This window comes from Musca vetustissima, unplaced genomic scaffold (assembly GCF_032173495.1).
Source record: "Musca vetustissima isolate MV318-11 ecotype Yass unplaced genomic scaffold, APGP_CSIRO_Mvet_v1 utg7881, whole genome shotgun sequence".
NCBI lineage: Eukaryota > Metazoa > Arthropoda > Insecta > Diptera > Muscidae > Musca > Musca vetustissima.
In genome coordinates this window covers 457,615-483,028 of record NW_026883712.1, presented here as the reverse complement: position 1 = coordinate 483,028, position 25,414 = coordinate 457,615, and the positions used below count along the sequence as shown (strand labels likewise).

Sequence of the window (25,414 nt, the reverse complement as noted above, 5' to 3'; positions counted from 1 at the left end):
CCCACCACATGTGGGTTTCATTTTTATACAACCACAAACCCAATTTCGATTTAAATGCTTTTTATAACTACCACTTATTTTTTTTTTTGTAATTAAACTGTACGATTATTGTTTGCTGTTGTTTTTCGATCTTTTGTTGTTGTTGTTTTTATGTGAAAATAATAGTGTTTAGATAAAAAATTTACATTTAGCATTGCTAGGACATTTTAGCAGCAAAACAATAGTTGTGTGTGTGTTTTTCCTTCATCCGCATTTTTATTTATAGCTCTATTGATCGATCATCCGTTGATTGACGGTGGCTACGCATCATGCCAAAGCTTGTATTTACATCTTTTCTTGTATGAATGGATGTACAAGGGCCTGATTTAATGAAATGCGTTTCGAGGGATCCAAAGCAAATATATTATCCAATAAATCCCTTAGTTGTGTAACCTTACGATGTTGATCATCGGGCAAATTTTGATCGGCAATCAATTCTTGTTGCAGGTTACGTGTCGCCTTGATAACTGGCATAACAACAATTTTTTCCTATATTTTATTTGAAAAGAAAGATAAATAAATAGAAAAAATGGATTTAGATTGAGTGGAAATATTTTTAGATGGTAATATGCAAAATTAAAATGAAAATATATATGTATGCCAGGTCCTTAAAAAATATTTAAAAAATCCACGCCTTTTGATACGTTTTTATAAAAAATTAAAAAAAATCCACGCCTTCTGATAGGTCCTTAAAAAATATATATTTTTTTAAAAATCCACGCCTTCTGATAGATCCTAAATGTTCTGATTTATATTCCTTTTCGGATCATTTAAAGATTTTCTTCGAGGTCTCTTTTGACGGAGGTAAACAACAGACTTATAGGAATCCAAGGAGAAGAAACTGGGAGAAATTCACGGAGCTAACGAACTCCCTGCTGACGCATAATACAAACTTAGGAACAGCTGTGGAACTTAATGAGGCCGTGGACAATCTAACGAACGTTCTTCTCAGATGCCATAAGGGATCCTGTCCGCTTACATATCCTGGGAAAAAATCTAAGCCAGTGTGGTGGAACAGGGAACATGGTGAGCTCAGAAAAGCGACCAGACGACTGTACAACAGGGTGCATAAATCTAAACTCGATATTGATTGGAACTCCCATAGAGCTAGTTTCAACAAATACAAGAGTGAGATCAAAAGGGGTAAAGAAAAAGTCTTGGAAAAAAATTTTGTGAGTCGATAGAAGGAGTCCTTAAAAAATATATATTTTTTTAAAAATCCACGCCTTCTGATAGATCCTAAATGTTCTGATTTATATTCCTTTTCGGATCATTTAAAGATTTTCTTCGAGGTCTCTTTTGACGGAGGTAAACAACAGCCTTATAGGAATCCAAGGAGAACAAACTGGGAGAAATTCACGGAACTAATGAACACCCTGCTGACGCATAATACAAACTTAGGAACAGCTTTGGAACTTAATTGGGCCGTGGACAATCTAACGGACGTTCTTCTCAGATGCCATAAGGGATCCTGTCCGCTTACATATCCTGGGAAAAAATCTAAGCCAGTGTGGTGGAACAAGGAACATGGTGAGCTCAGAAAAGCGACCAGACGACTGTACAACAGGGTGCATAAATCTAAACTCGATATTGATTGGAACTCCCATAGAGCTAGTTTCAACAAATACAAGAGTGAGATCAAAAGGGGTAAAGAAAAAGTCTTGGAAAAAAATTTTGTGAGTCGATAGGAGTCAACGACGCTGCTAGGTTTCGAAGGCTACTATCCAAGGATCCGAAGTCCATCGGAAGTATCAAGAAGCAGGATGAAGCGTGGACGGGCTCTGGTTCTGAGACTCTTAATCTCCTAGCTGAAACTCATTTCCCAGATTGCAAAGATATGGGTACCACCGATGGTGAACGTGATGACACTCAGCCTCTTGTGACTCTGTGACACTAGATTTTGATCTCATTGGCAAGGTGGTTAACATAAATAAGATACGATGGACAGTCAATACATTCAAACCATATAAATCGGCGATGCTTCAATTTGCCTCGCCAAATATATATCTGATCCTTGAGAGTATCTATACGGCGTGTTTGACTCTCTCGTATGTTCCGGATCTATGGAACAAGGTAAAGGTTACTTACAAAAATCAGGAAAACGGTAACTAGAGGCATACCTCAGGGAGGGGTGCTCTTGCCGTTGCTATGTCTATTGGTATTTAATAATATACTGATGGAACTGGAGGGGAAAGGTATCAAAGTTTTAGCTTATGCGGATGACGTGGTGATATTGATTTCCGGAAAATTTCCATCAACAATCTCGGAGCATATGCAAAGAGCCTTACTGACGCTGTCGCGTTGGGCCAGGGCGAAGGGCCTTGGTGTAAATCCAACAAATACGGAACTGATAATGTTCACTAGGAATCGTAAGTTCGGCGTCCAGTAAATTAGATAAGGTATAAGGAGCCGCCTCGATTTTAGTTACAGGAGCCAGGAGCCAGGAGGAGTACGCCACAAGCAGCTCTGAACGCAATGCTGAATTTTAAGCCTCTGGGCCTCAGCATTAAGTGTCAGGCCGAGCATAGCGCCCTAAGGCTGCATGAACAAAACCTCTGGAGAAGTTGTACCTTTGGGCATGGTCGTATCTTGAACGAACCAGGTATGACATTGGACCAAGCGACCATATATCACCAGTCCTTAGATTTGACGATGCAGATGTCGTTATTCCTAGTATAGACGAATGGAACCGAAGTAACCCTCCTCTGGACGGTCTGGCCTTCTATACAGTCAAGCGGCTCTTAAAGCCATCAAATCCTGTTATATCAAATCTGAGGCCGTCCTCAAGTGTGTACAGTTATCGGTTGTGTTTGGTACCAGGACATTGTGACATCTTGGGCGGACGAACTAGCTAGACGAGGATCTCAATCCACAGATCTAGCAACTGATGACTCAACCAAACAACCCATATATCATTTTTACCGGAACTTTGAGGCATTTTTCGACGAAAGAGCCTATAAACTTTGGCACAACGAACCTAGGTGCAACGTGTCAAGATCCATTTGGCCGACTCTGTCTACCAAAAGAACGCATTCACTGCTGGGCCTGAGCAAAGCTGAAATAAGAGTAATGACAGGAATCATCACTGGTCACTCCAATATCAGGGCCTTTACTAGTAAATGGGATCTTGATGCAATTGATTACTGTAGACTCTGCGTTGACGAGGCGGAGTCGGAGACAATTGAGCATCTTCTGTGTCACTGTCCATTCTTGGCTTACAGGTGGCACAGACCAGTGAGTGCTCATTTTCCACCGAGTCTTAGCTTCTTCTCAACAATCGAACCTCCTCTAATCTACAGCCTACTTAGAAACCTAAAGTGGTTTGGAAAGTGCAATCTTAACACGTAATATATCTTATGTCTGATCTCCATAGCCATCAACATTATTCCAAACTTACCTTCTTATATCTTTCAGTAAGCTTCTCATCTCTCTTTATTTCTACAATCTTCTCTCCCCTATAGATCTCTCCTTATCTCTTTTCTTCTTGTGGATGATCACAACGGACCTAACTGTCTCAGAGTGCCGCAGCCACATAAGTGAATGCACATCCCCAAACCTAACCTAGGTCCTTAAAAAATATTTAAAAAAATCCACGCTTTCTGATAGGTCTTTAAAAAATATTTAAAAAAATCCATCCCTTCTGATAAAACCTTAAAAGTATTTTTAAAAAATCCACGCATTCCGTTAGGACCTTGAAAATATTTTTAAAAAATTCACGCCTTCCGTTAGGTCATTAAAAATATTTGTTTAAAAAAACCCACCCCTGTTGTTAGGTTCTTGAAAAATATTTCTAAAACATGCACGCAATATCGTTATATTTTATGTATTTAGATGTCAATACAACCCCACAAAACTTTAACAAGCCTAAGTTTTTATTAGAAAGGAAGGTTACTCCTTCCTTTTTATTAGAAAGAAGGTTACTCCTTCCTTTCTAATAGTATATTTTCAATGACTTGAAATATGATTTAACCAATATACTAAAATGATAAAAACAAATATTAACAAAACTTACCCTTTCTGTAACTTTATCGATTTCATGATACAGGAAATTACAGCTCTGATCAAAGTGTTGATCCTTAAATTGGCCCTTACGTATAATACGATTAGGAATTTTGCCTATTGGAATTACAAAAAAAGAAAAACAAAAACAAAATATTTAACACATTTAACAACAAACGTTTTCATAAATATCACAGTAAAAAACCGACTCAACATACCTTTTAAATCCATAAAAAATTTCAACATTTGATTATTACTCTTGCCACTGAATAATATCTTTCCCGTATACAATTCATATATGGTACATCCAGCTGACCACATATCAATACCATAATCATACGGTATGCCTAGTATAATTTCGGGTGCACGATAAAATCGTGAAATTAAATAGGGAGTTATTTCATTGTCGTTTATTGTGGAGGCCGAACCAAAATCACACAATTTCAAAATTAAATTATTTTCATTTACCAGAATATTGTCGGGTTTAATATCGGCATGTAGTATACCGGTTTTCTTTAACAATTTCAAAGCCAAAAATAATTGTTGTGTATAGCTGCGTACAGCCTTAATGTGTAGGCCAACGTTTTTGCCATATTTTTTGAGGACTTCACGTAAATTCATAGCCAGCGGTTCAAAAACCATGCAAAGATGCTAGAACAGAAACAAATAACATTTAATAAAATAATAAATTTAAAGGATTAATATTTGTTGGCAAATAGATTTACCTGTTTGTGAAAGAAGTGGCGAAACAGCCGCAAACAATGGAATCTATCATCGGGATCGGCATCATTAAGTTTCTTAAGAATTTCCAGTTCACGTAAACCTGTCTTGTGCCTACGAAATAAAATTATTAAAATATTACAACACATAGTTTATGTTGAACAACGAACTTACATAATTTCATTGTTCCTTATAATCTTTACGGCAACATTGGCATTGCCTCTAGCCTGATCTCTGGCTCGAATGACATTACTGAAAACACCCTGGCCCGTGTAACCGCTAACCACATAACGATTATCTAAAACTTCACCAATACGTACACGATAATAACCTTCGGCATCATCCCAATTGTCGGTCAATGCGGGATTTTCAACCATATTTTTATTTTGAACAATTGTGTTGGGAGACTATAAAAAATATGCAAAAAATAAATATTTGAACACACATTGAAATCTGTAAAATATCCTGTCGAAAATAATTCAGAGGCAATATTTTCCGTGAATTTGAATTTTGTAACGGAAAAGTTTTTCCCATTCACGACAAATTTTAAAAATTTTGAAACTACTATTGTTCTATTAACTACAAATTGAAATTGATTTTTACAAGCCAACAACTCACATCGAAATTTGAATCAACATCCTGATCGGCAAACATATCCCATTCTGGACGTTTTTCCTTTGTCGCCGCCGTCGTCGTTGTGTTGTTAGAACCCTTATTGTTATTATCCTGTGGAGCATTTCCAGTATCGGAATTGACGTCGGCATTATCGGTAGGTTGACGTGATGATTCTGAGGTAACAGGTGATCGAGAGCGCGTACGTGAACGTAAACGTTTACGTTCAAATGGAGATGGTGGTGATGCGTCTCGTTTTTCCACAGCATCCTTTGGTTCTACTTCCGTTTTATTATGATTGTTGCTAATGTTGTTTTCTGGTTTTGGTTGTTCCTCTTTGCCACCCAATTTCTTTGGAAAAAAAATTAAACAAAATAATAAAATTAGGTATTTCAATTTTCCACTTTTCTCAGCTTACCTTCAATAATTCCTCTCTCTGTTTACGTCTCATTTCAATGATTTTCTCTTCATCATCATCTTCGTCGATATTAATGTCCAAATTGACATCTTCATCACTGCTTGAATCAATTTGTAGCGCCTTTTGTCCCTCGCTCAACGATCCCCTATATCGATCCTTATCGCTGCGTTCACTACGATCTCTGTTGGAACGTTGACGATCTCTATCCCGTTCTCGTTTGCGATCAGATTCAGCTTTGCTGCGACTATGTGAACGCTCACGCATCCATCTATCACGATCTCGGTCACGTTCCCTTTCACGACCACGATGATTGCCGCGATCATGTTGACGCATTCGATCATCACGACCCCTATTCTCCCTATCACGACCAGTATCATTTTCACGTTGCTTGTCGCGATTGATTTCCTGCCTTAAATCTTCCATTTGGCGATTTTGATCGTAATGTTCACGGTGTCGAATCCTGCTGCGATCTTCTTCCACATCCGCCGGTCGTCTTCTTTCCTCTCTGGAATATCTATCACTTTTATCCCTTCGGCCTGGTGAACGACTACGGCTACGAATTCGACTATGACTATGTGACTGCTGTTGTTTGCTTCTCGTCGAGTCTCGATGTTCCCGAGAACTTTTATGTTCCCTTGTCTGTGACGAAGACGAAGAAGACGCAACAATATCTCGTTTGGACTTGCCACTGCGTTCACGTTCCTTCGAGTGACTTTTCTTGCTAACACGACGATCCACTCCTGCTCCTCCTCCCCTACCGTCTGGGCTTTCACTAGAATCATCCAATAATATAACATCATTTTCATCATTCGTTTTGTTATTATTAGAAAGTTTGTCTATGTTTTTACTAGTTGCAGGAAGATCTGCAGGAACTACGTGTGAAGTTTCATTTTTCTTCTGGCTCTCAAGGTGTACAACGGGTTTTTTGGGTACAGAATTTGGACGGCTGTCATCACCTTCTGTGTCGGACATATAAGCTCCCAAACGGGCTTGTAGTAATGCCTTTTGTTTCATGAGATCCTCCAAATTGAGGTCATCCTCAATAATGGTTACAACTGGACTGGCGTCTTCCACAGGACTAAATGATTGATATGAAAAACAAATCGTTATGCTAATTAGAAAATACATTTTCCAATGATGATGGAATTTACTTACACTTCACTCTCCGAACCGGATGAAGCAACTTCCATTGTGGGCAATACTTTATTCTGTATTGTCTTGGTAATCTCTTCGACCAGACTACATGGATCGGTTGGCAAATTCGGCTTGGTTATCAGAAATTTATTTGTTTTCGTATCGTGTTCCACTCGCAATGCACTATTCGTATCCTTCTTTACCTTTTCCATGATTTCTGTGAATTTTTCATTTAGAGCACCAGTTTTTTTCTTCTCCACCGCGACCACCTCTCGTTCCGATTCGGTGTCCGACGATGACCCAGCAGAGTGCCTGCGAGATCTCTTCTTCTGAATATTTTTCTGATGATTGATGGACATAAACGAAATTAGAAATTTCTTATATCTAAAGAAGATTAGCAAATCAATAAAAATCAAAAACTAGAACACCCGACCTAGCTTAATTGTCGCGCCATCCACTACCAATTGTAAAATGATAGTTGTGCTCCCAAACCTGCAATATAGTATTATATTGTACTAGTTTTGCAATTTTTGCTAGAAAAGCGTTCCCTTAGCCGAAAAGTAGGACAATTTGAAATTAAATTTAAAAGAGTTAAAACGAATTTGACATTTGATTTGGGAACGCGCATCATCAAGTTCTATTGGTTAATCGTACTAACCAATGTGTGTACATTGGCCCAAAATATCATGGGCTTATGACAAGTTTAGGGGCTTTGACATTTTTACAGTAAGTAGTCCTCGGTGAACTGATTACAGTGATATATATTTTATGGGGAGAAATACATACTTCCCGAGATATGGGCCTTTAAAGTTCGGAGAGTATGTTGTTTTAATCAGCCGTTTTCCAGCAAGGTAATATGAGTATCATTTTAAAGGTTATGGTTTGTGGTTTAAAACTAGATGAAGAATATATCATCATAATGTATATACAATTTTAAAAAAGAATTTGGATTGCGTAGGCATGTATGCGCTTGTCCATATGTGAAAAGGTTGTTTTAAACAAAATATGCTCCGAAATTTCAAGGCCAATGTCTCGGGAAGTATGTATTTCCCCACATGAAATGTATATCACTGTAGTCAGCACAAGGAGGGCTACTTACGGTAATCATTTCAAAATGATCCGAGTGGAGCGCCTAAACATTAACATTTTGGGAGCGTCCAGCCATGTAATGCTTTCCGGACATGGAGTCGTCGGAAACTCCATTTCCAAATATTCGATAATGTTTTCATCTAAATTATACATATAAAAAATAAACAATAAATATTAATATTATCAAAATCACACAATGGACGCCGTTTAACTTCTTGTTTCTTTGCCGTTTAACTTCTTGTTTCTTTTAGGTTTCTGTAGTTTTTTTTTGTCCTTAATTGATGAAATTTTTGATTTTGACGTTTCTTCATGTTTTAACTATTTTTCGTTCCTTTACTTTTTGCGCAAATCTTATATGTGAGATTAATTTTTGATAGTTCGCTCTTTTACTAGCTTTACTATCAAAAAGTGCGGGAACGAACCTGATATCTCGTCGTGCTATCCATCCGTGATCTTATAGTACGTTTACATTTAACCAGATTTTGTTAATCCAGTGGGTTCAATTGTCAATTCCTTTGCATATATGTCAAATAAATCCTCTTCAAGTAGGTTAACCCGGTAATAAGTTCTAATGTATATGCCGTTTTAAGGCTAAAAGCGGATTTACTTATAACATCATGATAAAGGCTAAATCAGGGTATATTTTCTTAACCAGACCGAATTTACCATGATTTATCATACAAATTTAAATCATCATGCGCCAGGTTTTATTTTAAATCTTGATCGCAATCATGAAAATACTACTCTATCACAATGTACCAAAATTTGTAACTGTTTTCACATGTTGTTTGTTTTTAAATTTAGCGGTTTCCAAATACAAAAATGGAAGATCAAACGAAAATAAAAATTATTTACTGAATTTTTGTGTTTTTAGGTGTTTTTTTTTACTTTCCAAACGATGTTATGGTGTTTTTACACGATATGTATTTTACATATGTGCTGTCACTTATTTCATCCATATGTAATTCCTTATGTGTGTCAAAATTAGCGGCGTACACAAAACATTTATTTTTGTGTTCAAATCGGCATATGTATTTCACATATCACATAACCTATAAACAAAAAAATCACTTTTATTTTTTCTTAAATCAACATCTTTTTTTATTAAACACCTACAAACGAAATAATAATTTGTAATTGTTGCCTTTTCATCCTTTTCTTTGACTTGCAACTGAAATATTTTCTTCCAACAATGTGTTTCATTCAAACAGCTGATTTCCTTATGTTTCACATGCGAAAATAGAGCGCGTCCTATTCGGAAAAAATACATATGTAATTGCATATCGTTTGGACACATTGAAATTTGCGTATGTTTCACATGACAAGTTCGATTTCCATATGCAAAAAAGTGACAGCACATATGTAAAATACATATCGTGTAAAAACACCATTAGCATTGCAAAAACATTCCACTGTTGTTAACTTTATTTTCATTTTCAAATTGCAAGCAAAAATTTTTGGCGCAAATTAATAATTTTGTATGCATACTAACAAACATCAGCTTATCGTCATTTAGATCATGATTAAAGGTATGTGTAAACAATTAGGGTGTATTTCTAGATTTCGTTAATCGAGTCAATTTAAGATCATATATGCAAATGTACTTTTATAATGAAAGTTTTTTTCCTGAAAAAATATATAATTTACTCCCTTTTAAAAAAGTAAAAAAAAAATCAACGCAAAATTTATTTTGAAATAAAAAATATTCAATGGAAAATTAAATTGACGCAATTTTTGCATGGTCAAACCTAAAGCCAACCAATGACATGTCGCGATTTATATTTGAGGTTATTGTCAACCTGAAATGCCAAAACATGCAGTATATTTTCTTCCTCGAAGGGAGGCATTGCGATTTCCAACATATTGGTATAAACAATCAGATCCATTACTTCGTAACTCTCGTAAATAGATCGAACATCATATAAAGGAATGGGCTGCTTTCCTTGTACCAATGCTATACGGAGGCCTGAGTCTTAAATAGTAAACTTTAATTCATACGGGAACATAAAACGGCATATACGTTAGAACTTTTTACCGGGTTAAACTACTTCATGAGGATTTATTTGACATATATGCAAAGGAATTGATAATTGAAACCCACTGTGTTAACGAAATCCGGTTAAATGTAAACGTATTATAATATTTCTCCACTGAGTCAAATTCCAATTGTTATTAACTTTCGCAAAGCCAATATGGCTTACCGATTCTTTTTAGGAAATAAATGGCTTCTTGTTTCTGGGTATGTAGACCGGTTACCACAGCTCGTCTAATTTATGTTCCTGTTTTTACTTCTCTGAGAATTTAGAGGCAGGGAACTTAAAAATATTAATAAAAAGAAATGATAACCAAATTTTTGTCACTGAACACATGCTGTGCGTACATTTCGAAGAAATATATTTTCACATACATTTTGAAAGCTGAATGTTGTCAAAAGAAAATTAATGAAAAAATTGGAAACATCTATTACAGCCTTACCTAAAATTCAACTAGCTCGTTCGACGTTTTTCACCACAAAAGTAGAACACATGTATTTATATGAATGTTAGTCTGCTTTTTCACAGGCAAATTTTTATTTGGCAAATACTAAGTTTGTAGGCGAGAGGGGTGCGAGGAAAAAAAAAACAAAAATTTGCCTGTTCAGAATTTGCCGTACACGCAAATTATGCTTTGCTCTGTTCGTTGAAAACAATTTTGTTGACATTTCCTTTTGAACCTATTCGCTTTACTGACACACAGCCGGCTTTTGTTTACAAACCTGTTGCTTTAATTTGTGCAAGTGAAATTTAATTTTTAATTTTTGCAATTTATATAATAAAATATATAAAAAATAAATAAAATATTAAAAAAAATCTTTAAAATGCAAACAATTTTGACTTTTATTTTCTTTCTTTTGTATTTTGATTCGCAAATTTGGCAAAGAAAAATTTGCTAAAGAAAAAGCAAGCGAAATTTCAAAAGAGAAAACAAAAAATTTGCCAAATAAAAATCTGCCTGTGGAAAAGCAGACTTACCGAAATATGTCGAACATACAAAATTTCAAGTTGAACAATTTCAACATTGACAGAATGTATTTTTCATTTTTTTTTCTTTTGTTGAAAATAAAAACAAAACATTCAGGAAATTTGAAATTTCGAATGGAAACTAAAAATATGCGGATTAATTTAATAAATTTTCAATTTTGTTTTGCGGTTTGTATTATTTGCTTGAAGATATGGATTCGACGTATTTGGGTAATACGGCCGTACACAACATTTTGCCATAGTGGGAAGTTGAATATTTTTGTACGCCCCGTCGGATTTATGAAAAGAGTTGCTTTAGTTTTGTCCAACCAAAAATCGAGTCAATTTTTCGTGCATTATTTTTTTATTTCAAAATGAATTTTGCATTTATGCTTTTGTTATTTTTAAGTAAATAAAGCACACGATTAAATACTGAAAAAGTTATACGACTTTCATTATCATTGCAATTTTAGTTGCTTTAGTATTGGCCACCAGTGTATGTAACCCTTGTTCTCCCCATACTACATTACCTAAATTATGGATGTCTTGTGTGTCTTGCTAGCGTCACTCTCAATTTCTCAAATTGCCTTAAATCTCCATTCACTGAATATTTTAGTTCAATTCCATTGGATTATATTTGACATACTTGAGATCGATTGGATTTTTTAGGCCATATCAACTTTTAAATTGCAATTTTTTGTACTGTGGTTGTTATGCCAAAGTCATATCCAAAATGTTTGACTGTTGGTCTGTTCCCGTATTGCAAGAATCTACTCGATTTTACTATTTTTTTTCGATATCATAAAGGAAAAAAGTGTTATCGGAGTAAAAAATAGTATATTCTTGCAGTACGGGAACAGACCATGTGTGTGTAATGTTTTGAAAAATATATCAAAATACATTTTTAAAACGACTTGTTTGAATATGAATTTTTCAACATTTGTAATAAGAAATGTATAATTTGTGAATGAATCAATATGTAAATCATATCCCCAACTCGATTTTTAAAAGAAAACCTGGCATTCCATTCATTTTCCCGTTTTTAGTAAAATGTTAAAAATATGTCAAATGAACAGAACGACTTGTTGCATTTATTTTCATTTATTCTGACATTATTGCACATAAAGCTACCCTACCTTGTATAATTGTACCATGCATCCAATATATTGATTGAGGTCTGCACGACCTCACATTGCCTACTTTATTGGCGTCATTCGTAAGAACTACTGTGCGGGAACCAGCAACATATGGTCAGAGGAACTTGGATGCAGGATTTAAAAAAAATCTGGTCCTTTTTCACGTCAGGTTACCGCAGGATTAGATCAATCACTTTGAAATGGGATATTAATTAATTGGATTATTGCTGTTTAAGTGAATATGAGGAAGAACTAGAAATAATTATTAATTGTAAATGTCATAAATTGTTTATAGTTAATAAAAAAAATGGAAAAAGCTTTAAACATTTGACGAAATTTTAAATGTGTTGGTGAAAATGGTGTGTATCTGCGATATGGTCTGCACAAAAATGTCATTTATAAACGCCATGTTATTGAATAAAAATATAAACGAACCCACCTCATGTCCATACAAGTAAATCGATTTTCCCTCAACCTACAAATCTATTTTGACATTTCGGTTTTTTGCAAATAGTCGATAGTCGACTAACTTATCCCTAAGCACGTCATTTTGCTCGATTATTTTTTCCTTTTGAAAAAATTCTAACCGTACAGGGCAGTTTTTTCCTAAAATCTTGTAAGAAAAAAATAATACTAAGTGGTAAGCTGGCCTATAATTAATCGGAACAATTGTTGGACTTACAATTTAATATTCTCTTCTTTCATAATTCTCTCACATGTAACAGTGTTGCAAAACGACGTCTCTTCCCCCCAGAAGCAAAAGCAGGCAAGCAAACAGAACAGTGACAGCAGAATCGTTCGTCGTTGAATCGGAAAGAACGTTTGTACTTCTTGTTCATGGAAAAAAGTCAATAGTTATGGTGGTGGTGTAGGACTAGAACTAAAACCGAATACAAAAACAACGGCGGCCGCACTGAAACTAAAAAGCAATCGTAACAAAATTTGCATAGTGCAAATTTTCTACTTAAATACAACAACGAATTTTTGTTCAATTCAACAAAGGGAGTGAGATTTTCTTCAATATACAAAGTAAAAAAGAATATTTAAGAATCAAAGAAGTTCGGGAATAAGTAAAAAAAGAAAACAAAAAGAATGTCAGCTGTGGAAATAATGCAGGAACAAAACAACAATGAGGACCAGAAAGCATGTGGTTCGAGCAATGCGCCACAGGCCAAACCAAATGCACCTGTCGCCACATTACCCCCATCAGAGGGTGCTAAAGAAGCTGCTCAGGATGATATAAATGCTTTAGCAGACCATTACAAAAATCAGGGAAATGATTATCTTAAGGGTGAGTGAGTGTTGTTGGTATGTGATCGGACACGACCGATTAATTAATTGCTAATGAGTGAAAATATTACAAGACGCATTTTTATTTTTGTTGTTGTTGAAACAACAAGTTCTATTTTAGAAAAATAATTGGATATTGTGTAAGAAAACACAAAATATTTGTGCCTTAGTTAATTATTCCAAAAGCACGTGCCTACTGTTATATTGTGCGGAGCATATATTGTTGACCAGCTGATTCCAATATAAATGGTCAAAATGTTTACATAAAAAAATCTGACAACGCAAAATTGCAAATCTGATAAGAAGGGAAAAAGTAACTAAGTGTTATATCAGTTGTAATCCGAATACAAAATCTTTTTGCATATTTGGAATGGTTGGAATATTGTTTATTATTATTCTCAATGGTAGGAATATTTACCACAGGTCTAGTTGTGTTATTTACTAAAATAAGTTAATAAAAGCAAACAAATGGAATGTAATATACCTCACATAACATTCCAATTTGAAATAACATAAATTCCAATTAGAATGTTATGCGAAGAAAATTATACAATTGTGTCTGGATATATAACTAATGTTGTGCTTGCTATTCATAGAATTAAGTCAAAATCTATCGGAGTTGATGGGATATTTGCTGATATTTCTAAATGTTTCTGATTGTGTTTTGTTCTTAATGTCGTCCGTTTTCCCCTTCGGTGCATGATAACGACGTTTTCTCATCTCCCCATGGTTTTTTAATAGTTATTTTGGTTGGGAAGCCATTTATTATAATTAGCAATTAATTAAACTTTTCTACTTAATATGATATGTTTTGTTAATACTATTTATTGTCCTTGTAGGCTTTAGTATTAAAGAATGAAATACACAAATAAATAATGTTTGCAAGGCCTGCTCAAAAGTATTTAGACGACGCAGGATTCACCATTAGCTTTATGTAATGTAATGTACGGAGGTACTAGGAGACCTCATCTCGGATTTAGTGTAGGTCCATACCTACTCCAAATTGTTTGAAACGGATTTCATTTATATTGTCTAGGTGCAAAATTTGTTATGAACAGGTGGAGGTAATAGTATTCAATTTAAATGGAGGATATGTGTCGTAGCCGGTGTTAGATTATGTCTAAAGAAGAAGCACATAGTTATTAATTTAAAAATGAGGTTCTGTCTTATTGCCGGTGTTGGCAACTGTCTGTATGTGTAGAATATGTTGAATTCCCGGACGAAGACCGATTTAAGCTGATTTAGTACATGAGAAAATACAAGGGTCTAAGTGGAACTTTAGGGATAAAACTGTTTCTAAATAGGAAAAAAGATATGAATTCGGTTTGTCATGCACTCTATACAAATTTTTAATTTGGAATATTTTTTAATAAAATGGATCCAAACACAGTGAAAAAAATTTAACTGAAATGCGATTAAAATGTACTGATGTTAAACTAGTAGTTAGAAGGGCGAAGTAGGTACCCCTGGAACACATCATATATGTTGTTTATTTCCAACGGAAAATAATAACACTTAAGAATCTTCGTCAGAACTATGATTCAATAAATTGTATTAAAATCCGATGGGAATACCAGAAACCCAATAAAGAAAGACATATCCAGTGTTATAGTTGTCAAATGCTTGGACACGGATCAAATCATTTTTCAGTAACTGTGGTAGAAATCACAAAGAATTCTCTAATGCTCTCAACTTCTCAGAAATTGCTTCTGTTTCTAGGTGTACTATAATCCAAAATAATAATTGTCCGAATAAAGATTTATTTTCAATAGATGAAATGAAAAAATCTCACTATTGAACTAATTTCAATATTATGAAATTTCAAATCCAAAGCTGATAAATTTGAAGTCATCACAACATTATCAATTACATTTTTATATTGAACAGAATAAATCTCAAAATAATGTTGTTAAATAGTTTATTCCCTTAATGTGTTGAGTGTTTTAATTTCGTCGTACCAGTATATTCAACTAATCTGTCTTTTTAATTTCGTTGAAATTGTACACATACATTATTATTACAGGAGTAACAGCATTCAAATCAAATGACTTTTTTGAATATTGAAAATTCTTGCTGTATTTTCCGACTGAACTGTCCGACTAATTTTCTCTAACACTTCCAAATAATATAGTAAAATAATTTCCATAACAATTTTTGACTATCCACATTTGCAAACAAAAAAATAAAAGTTTACTAAAATTCGATATATTTTGTTTTCCAAACATTTGTTTTGCGACTCGTTTTGCGGTTTGTTATGTGGCTCATCAGACATATTGAGGACAATGTGACTTACAAAGGTCGTTATTTGATATGTTGTATATATTTATTCATTAAAAATTCAATTTGAAACCTTAAAGGCCGATTTATATCGAATTTGTTTCGAAATTGCAACTGTGAATTATATTTAAAAGTATAAAGGTTCGAAATTTGCCATCACACCAGAACACACCCTTCTCAGAGCAGATTTTTTACTGTAGTGACAGATTTTATATATATATTTATATTGTGCAACCTTCGGAAGTTTAGGAGGTGGCTGTGAACGCTAACTAGCCGGATAATATTTGAGAGATACCACAGGAACCAGTTTTCCAATCCCTGCCGGGCTTAAATTAATTTTTGAGTTGTATTCTTTTTAGGTTGTTGACGATGTTTCCATCAGAGGCGAAACCCTATAGATGTAGTCATATACATTTCAAGAATTGAAAATTTAAATAGCAAAGAATATTAGAGCTTCTTATGCCGAAGGAGAAACTGTTATAAAATGGTATTTCTTTTTTTATGACATATGTACTTGAGGAATAAAAAATGATTCGCTTTCCAACATAATGGAGCAAATAATTATTTAAATTATTGTTTTAATATGTTTTTCAAGGCTTAAATATTTTTGTATACGATATATAAATATTAAACATATTACTAACCAATTTTACCATATTTTTCATTTCATAATACTTTTCATGTTTTGCAAATATTTTTTTTTTTTTATTTCTACATGAGGTTGCCATTTTTCACATACAGTATAAACTTGATAATCCGAACCTCGACAATCCGGATTATTCGGTAATCCGGACTCCATTTCACAACCCATTGCGTATCCTATAATCCGGATTGATTGACCTATTTGACTCAAAAATCCGGATTGTAAAGATACGTTACTTTTTATTTTAATAAAAAAATCGTTGCAAATTTAATTGAAAATGTTACCTATTATATTCAAAGTTCATATTTTTGAAATGAATAATTTTCATTTTTAATAAAAGCATAAAAATAATTAAATTATCACCAAATTAATATAAATTTAAACCAATTAATAAAACTCGATAATCCGGAAATCTCGGTAATCCGGATTGGGGTCTGCAATCAATTATCCGGATTAGCGAGTTTTTACTGTATTTCCAAAATAACTTATATTTTTATTAATCAAATTTCCCAATAAAAAGAACGCTATTATTGCATATTTATTGTCCGTAACGCTAAAAGTCCCTGAACTTATTTATTTCCGATAGATTGCCTCAAGATTTGTAACAAAATGCTTGATTGCCATTCCAAAAGATTTTCCTAAACTTAAGTGTTGAAACTTGAACTATCTATCACTTTTGTGGTTACCAAAGTGATACAAATTTCAAGTTTATTTACAGGAAAAAATATATAAGAAATTTAAAGAAAAAAATGTCCTTGAAGTCGAGCTTGAAGTTATGGAAACTAATAGTATTTTTAATAATTAGTTTTCACATTTAAATCGATTTTTTTTAAATATGTTAGGGATAAACAAAAAAGTAAAGAATGCTTTATTTAACCGAAGATTATAAAAAAGATGACTTTTTTATTTATTTGAATTTTATTTAGGTCGATTTAGCTTTGAAATTTAGCGCATATGTTGCTACCAATCCTAGGATATTTGGTATAGAAAATGTGATATATTCGTCTTGGTTTTGGTATAGTCCTCATATAACGATACCGTCCCATTTGCCATATTTTGAAGCCGCATTTTGCAACCGAATGGACTATAAATTAGGCATTTTGTGTTCATGGAGGGTGCCTTGTGACAGAACATTTGTTCCATAAGCCAAGCTTAAGAAAGGTTTCCAAGCGCGTCGGTCTGGTGCGCAGCTCTTCCAATTCAAAAGGCCGTGTTCGGAAATATTGTCTTCCTCTTCATCTTTCAATAGAATTCTTGGCCTTCCCCTTCTGCGTGAATCATCTCTTGGATCACTTTTATATGCCTTTTGAGCTGGGGGCATCCTCATCCATTCTCACAACATGACCTAGCCGACGTAGTTGCTGCAGCTCGATACGTCTGACTATGTTGACTCCGAAAATATATGGTGAGTTTGGTCTGACCTACCTTGTTTTTGAATTCCTTACTTAGACCATTGTGGCATCTGTTGGCCAACAATATTCTCCTTCGAATTTTATTTATGGCGGTACCAACGTATATCAAGTCTTTGACTACATCGAAGCTGTAGTTCTCTAGTTACACTGTTGGTCCGAGTCTATTGGACGTCTTGCGCGTTGATACCATCTGATTGGTCTTCTCGCCATTTACTACCAGACCCACTATGGCAGACTGCTCAATTTGTTTAAAAGTTGCAGTTATTGCTCTCAATGTTCGACCCATTCTGTCGAAGTCATCTACGTAGGCGAGTAGCATGTGTTGTTTTGGTGTACAGATTATTATTTCTGTTCACCTTTGCATCTCATATGACCTTTTCCACCAGGATGTTAAAGAGATCACACGACAAACTGTTACCTTGTGTAAATCCTCGTTCGGTATTAAAGGGCTCCGAGAGGTCCTTTCCAATTTTAACTGCTAACCTTGTGCCAATTAAAGTTATCCTGCATAGCCGTATTAATTTTGCAGGAATGCCAAACGTAGACATGGCTTTAAACACCTCTGAACGGATAGGGCTGTCGAATGCGGCTTTATAGTCGACGAATAGGTGGAATGTGTCTCGATGTGTTTTTCGTGGGTCTTTTTCTAGGATTTGGCGAAGAGTGAATATCTGGCCAATAGTGGATTTGCCAGGCCTGAAGCCGCATTGGTATGGTACAATGGCTTCAGTCGTTCACACAGCACGCTGGATACACTTTATATGCGATGGGCAGGAGACTTATTCCTCTATGGTTGGGGCATATCGCCTTCTCTCCTTTTTTGTGCACGGGACACAGGATGCTATCATTGGGTATGGGTTCCTCTAGCCAAATTTTATTAATCAACTTGTGCATGCTCCTGACCACCAGTATGGCTGGCAGTCCATCGGCACCTGCTGCTTTTTTATTCTTCAGCCTACTAATTGCTATTCTGACCTCATCTTGGCTAGGTGATATACAATATATACCGTCATCTCTATTTGGTTTTGGGGTATCTTTAGCCACGTTACTATTTGATGCCAAAAGCTTTGCAAAATGCTCCTTCCAGGTCCTCAACATGCTCTCTGTATCTGTCGCCAAGTTTCCTTTTTCATCCCTACAGGAGGATGTTCTGACTCCTGTACATCTCGATTTGTTCAGGCTCACATTTTTCTTGCTCTTTTTTCTGAAAATACATTTCTCCTATCCATGGGTTGCTTTGAATACTTTACCATTGTGCTTCTATATTATTATCGGGACAATGAGTGATTTTGTCAAGCAGGTGAGTAAGTTAAGCGGAGTAGACTTCTGCTACCTGTTGTGTTTGTATATTTTCCACGTCGAGTTTGCGAATCTTGGCTGATACAAGGTAATGATCCGAATCGATATTCGCTCCTCGGATCGATCGAACGTCTAAAACACTGGATGAATGCTTTCCGTCTATCACAACATGATCAATTTGATTCCTCGTTGCTTTATCAGGAGAAATCCAGGTGGCCTTGTGTAAATCGAAATGCTTGAATCTGGTGTTGCTAACTGCTATGTTTTTTGCTGCCGCGAAGTCAATCAACATCATACCGTTGCCGGTTGTTTCTTCATGGAGGCTGAATTTTTCGACGGTGGGTCAAAAATATTTTCCCTTCCGATTTTTTGCATTAAAATCTCCTAGCAATATGTCAATGTCATGGCCAGGGCAGCGGTAATATGTTGTTTCTAGGCGCTCGTAAAATAATTCATTGGTCTTTTCATCTTTGTTTTCAGTCGGAGCATGGAAACAAATAAGACTGATGTAGAAGAACTTTCCTCATCTACTGGAGGTCTTTTATTCTCCAGTTAACCATAAATCCGCAGCCAAATTCATGTATCGTTTCATGGCAGCTATAATACAGGGTGTAATCATCTGATTTACTTACGCTAGTCCCTTTCCATCGCTTTTGGTTTCTGTTTCATAGTAGGTGGGGTTTTTCGAGTGTGCGCGACTATACCTACGCCTCAACCTACCCTAGGTGACACCTCGAGGAGGTCATTATCCACAATTGAGATATAAGAGAGGCTAAGATAAGCCTGGGCTTTGCCATGTTAAAGTCAATCAGAGCCGTTGCTTGATATCTATCATCCCCTACGCACAGAAAAGTAATATTCCAAAATCCGTTCAGAGATGATCGTGTTGAAGACAACCTGAGATGTTTTTCTGGTTTTCAGATATAATCACCGTTCCCTCCGTATATTTTCCATTTTGGATAAAAGTTTTCTCATCTTACCTTACCTTTAGTATTCTACAAGCATGAAGCATAGAGATCAAAATATGTTTAAAGACGAAAAATATATTTAGGCACCCAAATCATTCTAGGATCATCTCTTAATATCTTTGTGCGTTTTTTGTTTCTTGTATTGATATATTAAAAAAAAACATTTATCCAGAAAATCCTCCTACCCGTATTTTTTAATAATTTTATTTTGTTTTTATTTTTTATATTTTTTTATAGAAAAGGATTTTTCGAAAGCTATTGAAATGTACACCAAAGCCATAGAATTAAACCCCAATAATGCTATTTACTATGCCAATCGTTCATTGGCCCACTTAAGGCAGGAAAGTTTTGGATTTGCTTTACAAGATGGCATTTCAGCTGTTAAAGCTGATCCAACATATCTTAAAGGCTATTATCGCAGAGCCGCGGCTCACATGTCTTTGGGTAAATTTAAACAAGCGCTTTCTGATTATGAATATGTGAGTATAGCGATGTCTTCATACATACTACGTACCATAGGAGACACTTCCTTTACATTTTTGCCACATCATTTTTATTATTATTGTTATGATCGAGAATCATTCATTCATAGGTATCGAAATGCCGTCCCAATGATAAAGATGCCAAATTAAAGTTTACCGAATGTAATAAAATTGTTAAAATGCGTGCATTTGAACGGGCCATAGCTGTTGATAAGCCAGAGAAAACATTAACCGAAATGTTTAGAGATTTTGAAAATATTGGTAAGTGCATTTTTTTTTGTTATCAAAAAGAAAAAATATTTGAAATATTTATTTTTTATTTCTACAGCAATTGAGGAAGATTATACGGGACCTATGCTCATCGATGGAAAAGTTACTTTACAATTTATGTTAGACTTAATGGAAAATTATAAACAGCAAAAGAAATTACATCGTAAATTTGCCTATAAGGTGAGTAAGTGTGTGCCGACAATCGTGTGCATATACCAAGCCGGTAATCTAAATATATGGAATGTTATTTTCCATCACATTTCAAAGTTCTGATCTACATTAGGATTTGCTTTTTTTAATTCTGTAGTATTTCAGTTCCCTTTTTTCATAAAATTTTTGAATAAATATCGTATCCCTGAATGTGTTTTTTTTTTCTATGTTTTGTTTTATTTTCAGATTCTCTGCGATATTGATGCTTACATGCGTACCCAAGATTCTATGGTGGATATTACTGTACCCGGAGATTCGAAATTCACAATTTGTGGTGATATTCATGGTCAATTTTATGATCTTATGAATATCTTTGAAATTAATGGTCTACCATCGGAAACGAATCCGTATTTGTTTAATGGTGATTTTGTGGACAGAGGCTCATTTTCCGTGGAATGTATATTTACATTGTTTGGCTTTAAATTATTATATCCCAATCACTTTTATCTGTCAAGAGGTAAGAACTTTTTAATACCAAATAAATATTTGATTTGTCTTTTTAACAAATCAAATCGTATTTTTTTCAGGCAATCATGAAAGTATAAACATGAATCAAATGTATGGCTTCACTGGTGAGGTCACAGCCAAATATACCAGCACCATGGCTGATATGTTTACCCAAGCATTTAATTGGCTGCCATTGTGTCATTGTATTAATAAGAAAATCCTCGTCATGCACGGTGGTCTCTTCTCAAGTGATGATGTCTCATTGGAAGATTTGCGACGCATCGATCGTAATTGTCAACCACCGGAGGATGGTCTAATGTGTGAATTATTATGGTCGGATCCCCAACCATGGGCTGGTAGAGGACCATCAAAACGTGGTGTTGGTATACAATTTGGCCCGGATGTAACAGAGGCTTTCTGCAAACGCAATAATCTAGATTATATTGTACGATCACATGAAGTGAAAAATATGGGTTATGAGGTGACGCATGATGGCAAATGTATAACGGTATTTTCAGCACCCAATTATTGGTGAGAAACGAATTTTATTAATAGTTACATATATAAATGGAAAATAATTTGTTTTCTTTTTTTCTTCATTTTTGTTTTATATTACAGCGATACCATGGGTAATATGGGTGCTTTTATTACAATTAAGGGCAATGATCTAACGCCCAAATTTACATCATTCAAATCTGTGGTAAGTAGAATATTATATAAATTTGTTGTTCAACATTTTATCTAGACGCTTTATAAAGCGATTCAGTCAGTCTGAGGTCCAAAGTTGTCAGAATGCTACTTTAAAATTTAAAATTGTAAAGGAGACGAAATGTCTTCCTTTACGTCCATGCAACAATGCAATATATTTTAATGATTAATCATCACACCCATAAAAACAAAGTCTTGTCGAAATGATAACATCAGTGTAAAATCTATATGAGGTATCTCACCATCTTAAAAGCTCCTTCAAAATCGAAAATGCATCGACATCGAAAAAAAAAGTCGGCATTATCAAACATTAAACTTCATTCGACTACAGTAATTAGCTTGGGACTGGATGATAAGTTGCAGCCTACACGACTGAAACATCTGGGACGACTTTTTTATACTTGCGGAAGGAATCTAAACAATATAGGAATGTTGAATCAGCATTAAATATTTGCAAGGTGGAATTGTTTTAATGTCAACCCATACGAAACCGAGATATGTAGCTCCTTTCACAAGATAGACAAAAATAGTGCAGTATGAAGAGTTAACCTCTAAAAGCAAAGTTATACCCATTTCCAATACTGGTTAATGCGGCTTCAGGTTTGTCAAATCCACCATTGACCAGATTTTCACACTGCGCCAAATCCTGAAAAAAACGCGAAAAACACATCGACACATATCAATTTGTCGACTGTAAAGCCGCATTCGACAGCCCTATCCGTTCAGAGGTGTTTAAAGCCATGTCTGCGTTCGACATTCCTGCAAAATAAATACGGCTGTGCCGGATAACTAAATGGCACAAGGAAGGTAAGCAGTTAAAGTCGGAAGCGACCTCTCGAAGCCCTTTAATACCGAACGAGGATTTAGACAAGGTGTTTGTCGTGTGATACGACAAAGGTCATACGAGAGGCAAAGGTGAACAGAAATGGCATTTTGACATAATGGGTCGAACATTGCGAGCGATAACAGCCACCTATGAACAAATTGACAAGGAGTCAGGCAAAGTGGTACTGCCAGACCCATGCGGTAAGACCAAGCTGATGGTATCAACGCGCAAGGCGTCCAGTATACTGGGACCAACTATGGAACTTGAATACTACAGCTTCGAGGTACCGCTATAAATTAAACTGATGACAACATTTTTGAATTTCGGAGAAGGATGGTGTTGGCCAACAGATGCTACTATGGTCTAAATAAGCAATTTAAGAACAAGGCTACCTCTCGCCAGACCAAATTCACTCCCTACAAGACGCTGATACTACCCGTGCTGTTATATAGATCTGAAGCATGGGTACTTGGCAAGCATGTGAGGCGGTTCTTAGAGTGTTTGATAGAAAAATTATTCGAAAGATCTATGGGCCGATCTGCGTAGAATCTATTCTCGGAAATCGATATAGGCCGACGTATCGAGCTGCAGCGAATACGTTGACTATGGATGAGGATGCCCCAGCTCAAAAGTCATATAAAAGCGTGCCGACAGTTAGAAAGATGATGTAGAAGACAACATCTCTGAACCTAGTCTTTAAAATTGGCCAGTTAAGTAATTAAGTATCCTTTATAGGATGGACCACAGCCAACAACGGGGCGAAAAGGTCACTAATCAAAAACTGATACACTGGAGCGTCGAATGACCAATTCTCACATAGGCTTCTGCAGTAGGGTGGGCAGCAATGTACAACAAAACTCAATTAAAAACATAATTATGATCTATAATATTGTGCGCATATGGTCTTTGTTACCCGGCGCCTTCATATATATTTTATAAATTTATTTATAAAATATATTATAAATAAATAATTATGATCTGGAGAAGAGGTACAAAAGAGATCATTTACAGAAACAGACCTATGAAACAGGATTAATCTGCATTCACACTGATGCAGTTGAGGAGGCAGTTCGATAATACAGAATGAATAAAATTATCAGAGAAAACCCGTCACCGATAGCAGCAGAAGCGCAGTAGCTACCTCGACAAACCACAGTATTGAAACCAGGGTGGTGTAGTGACTATAAGTAGGCCCAAATATAAGACCAGTTAGAACATTTCCTATGTCACTACCCAGGTTTTGCAACCCTTCGAATCCAATTCGTAAGTAATTACATGAGGAGGTAGGAATGGAAAATATTAAGGGAACTTCGCACAACAATTAACAAAATGGCGGATTTTTTTTTTTTGAAAATCACTTATTTTTGACCATAAACTATGTTAAAAAATAAGGAAGATATTCACCGATTGGCTTTATCCTAGTTCATACGAGAGCTATACACTCCCAGAGAAATGGGTCAAAATTTGGAACCAATTGGATTATTAGTTTTTGAGTTATCGTGCCCGCCATTCGTAAACCACTGCTTCGAGAAAAATGCGTTTTAAGTTTGAGAATCACTCTTGCCGTCACTTGATGCTGACACAATAAATCGGCTATATCTTCAAGAGTTCTTGAGATTTTCACTTCAAATTTTGTAGGAATATTCCTTTAAACCATACCTAACCTTCTAAATGAAGACCTGTTTTTATTCTAAAAGAAGTCCTGTTTGTTCTTCTGTAAGAAGACTTGTTTGCTCTTCTATAAGAAGACCTGTTTTTTATTCTATAAGAAAAACAGTTTCTTCTTCTATAAGAAGACATTTCTGTTTTTCATGAAAAAGATTTTTGTTTTGTAGGTCATCAATATATTTCATTATTCAATCGATCGACTAAAAAGATTTTTCCATAGCACTTTGAATCTCTATCCCTGTATGTATAATGTTATATAAAAATATCTTTTATTTTTTTAATTACAGCCTCACCCCGATGTTAAACCCATGGCTTATGCAAATAGACTAATGAGCTTATTGGCGTAGTCATTTTAGTTTTGTTGTTATCTTCTCTTCTCTACAGCTCTAATGTTTTCCAAAAACAAAATGATTTGTAAAACTTACGCGCTAATGTAATTTTATACAATAATAATAATAAAAAAGAAAAAAAGAACAAATCATGCAAACGTCGTAGCACAGCAAGTCATGGCAGGATGTAACATCCTCGAAACTCAATTTATTTCCTTTTTCTACTCCCTATCTTGTTATCTGTCACTTAGAAGAACTACGCTGACAGTTGAAACTCACTGTATATCCAAGCAAAGATGAAACAAGAACAAACAGTAAATTGCTAGCAAGCTTTACATCAACTAAGAACAACAAACATGGCATATAACAATCCCGGTAAAAAATAATGAAAGAACATAAGTCATTTAGTCATCCAGTTTTGCTATCCGATGAAAGCAAA

The 25,414-nt window shown here is 35.1% G+C and overlaps 2 protein-coding genes across 2 annotated transcripts; one reads left to right on the top strand and one right to left on the bottom strand.

The window, feature by feature from the left end:
- Positions 1 to 324: 324 nt before the first annotated feature.
- Positions 325 to 12,590, bottom strand: LOC133330710 (serine/threonine-protein kinase PRP4 homolog). Its single transcript, XM_061539116.1, has 9 exons — positions 12,586 to 12,590; positions 6,944 to 7,306; positions 5,789 to 6,866; positions 5,377 to 5,721; positions 4,933 to 5,165; positions 4,764 to 4,872; positions 4,257 to 4,689; positions 4,052 to 4,155; positions 325 to 528 (listed from the first exon to the last, which is right to left on the bottom strand). The coding sequence occupies exons 1-9, from the start codon at positions 12,588 to 12,590 to the stop codon at positions 325 to 327; spliced, it is 2,874 nt and encodes a 957-aa protein (XP_061395100.1).
- A 640-nt stretch (positions 12,591 to 13,230) lies between these two features.
- On the top strand, positions 13,231 to 25,017 carry LOC133330714 (serine/threonine-protein phosphatase 5). The gene is made up of 8 exons (XM_061539119.1): positions 13,231 to 13,437; positions 20,273 to 20,514; positions 20,628 to 20,778; positions 20,846 to 20,967; positions 21,184 to 21,454; positions 21,525 to 21,975; positions 22,063 to 22,144; positions 24,934 to 25,017. Exons 1-8 carry the CDS (start codon positions 13,239 to 13,241, stop codon positions 24,991 to 24,993), a joined length of 1,578 nt encoding a protein of 525 aa, XP_061395103.1. The 5' UTR covers positions 13,231 to 13,238; the 3' UTR covers positions 24,994 to 25,017.
- The last annotated feature ends 397 nt before the right edge of the window (positions 25,018 to 25,414 follow it).

What these genes read in the sequence shown, in the direction of transcription:
- LOC133330710 (XM_061539116.1), bottom strand. An exon ending in TCCGGTTCGGAGAGTGAAGT is followed by an intron (nt 6,867 to 6,943) that starts GTAAGTAAATTC and finishes TCAATCATTTAG; the next exon opens with TCCTGTGGAAGACGCCAGTC. An exon ending in GCCACTTCTTTCACAAACAG is followed by an intron (nt 4,690 to 4,763) that starts GTAAATCTATTT and finishes TTTCTGTTCTAG; the next exon opens with CATCTTTGCATGGTTTTTGA.
- LOC133330714 (XM_061539119.1), top strand. Translation starts at nt 13,239, where the DNA reads ATGTCAGCTGTGGAAATAATGCAGGAACAAAACAACAATGAGGACCAG. An exon ending in CGCTTTCTGATTATGAATAT is followed by an intron (nt 20,515 to 20,627) that starts GTGAGTATAGCG and finishes ATTCATTCATAG; the next exon opens with GTATCGAAATGCCGTCCCAA. An exon ending in ATCGTAAATTTGCCTATAAG is followed by an intron (nt 20,968 to 21,183) that starts GTGAGTAAGTGT and finishes TTTTATTTTCAG; the next exon opens with ATTCTCTGCGATATTGATGC.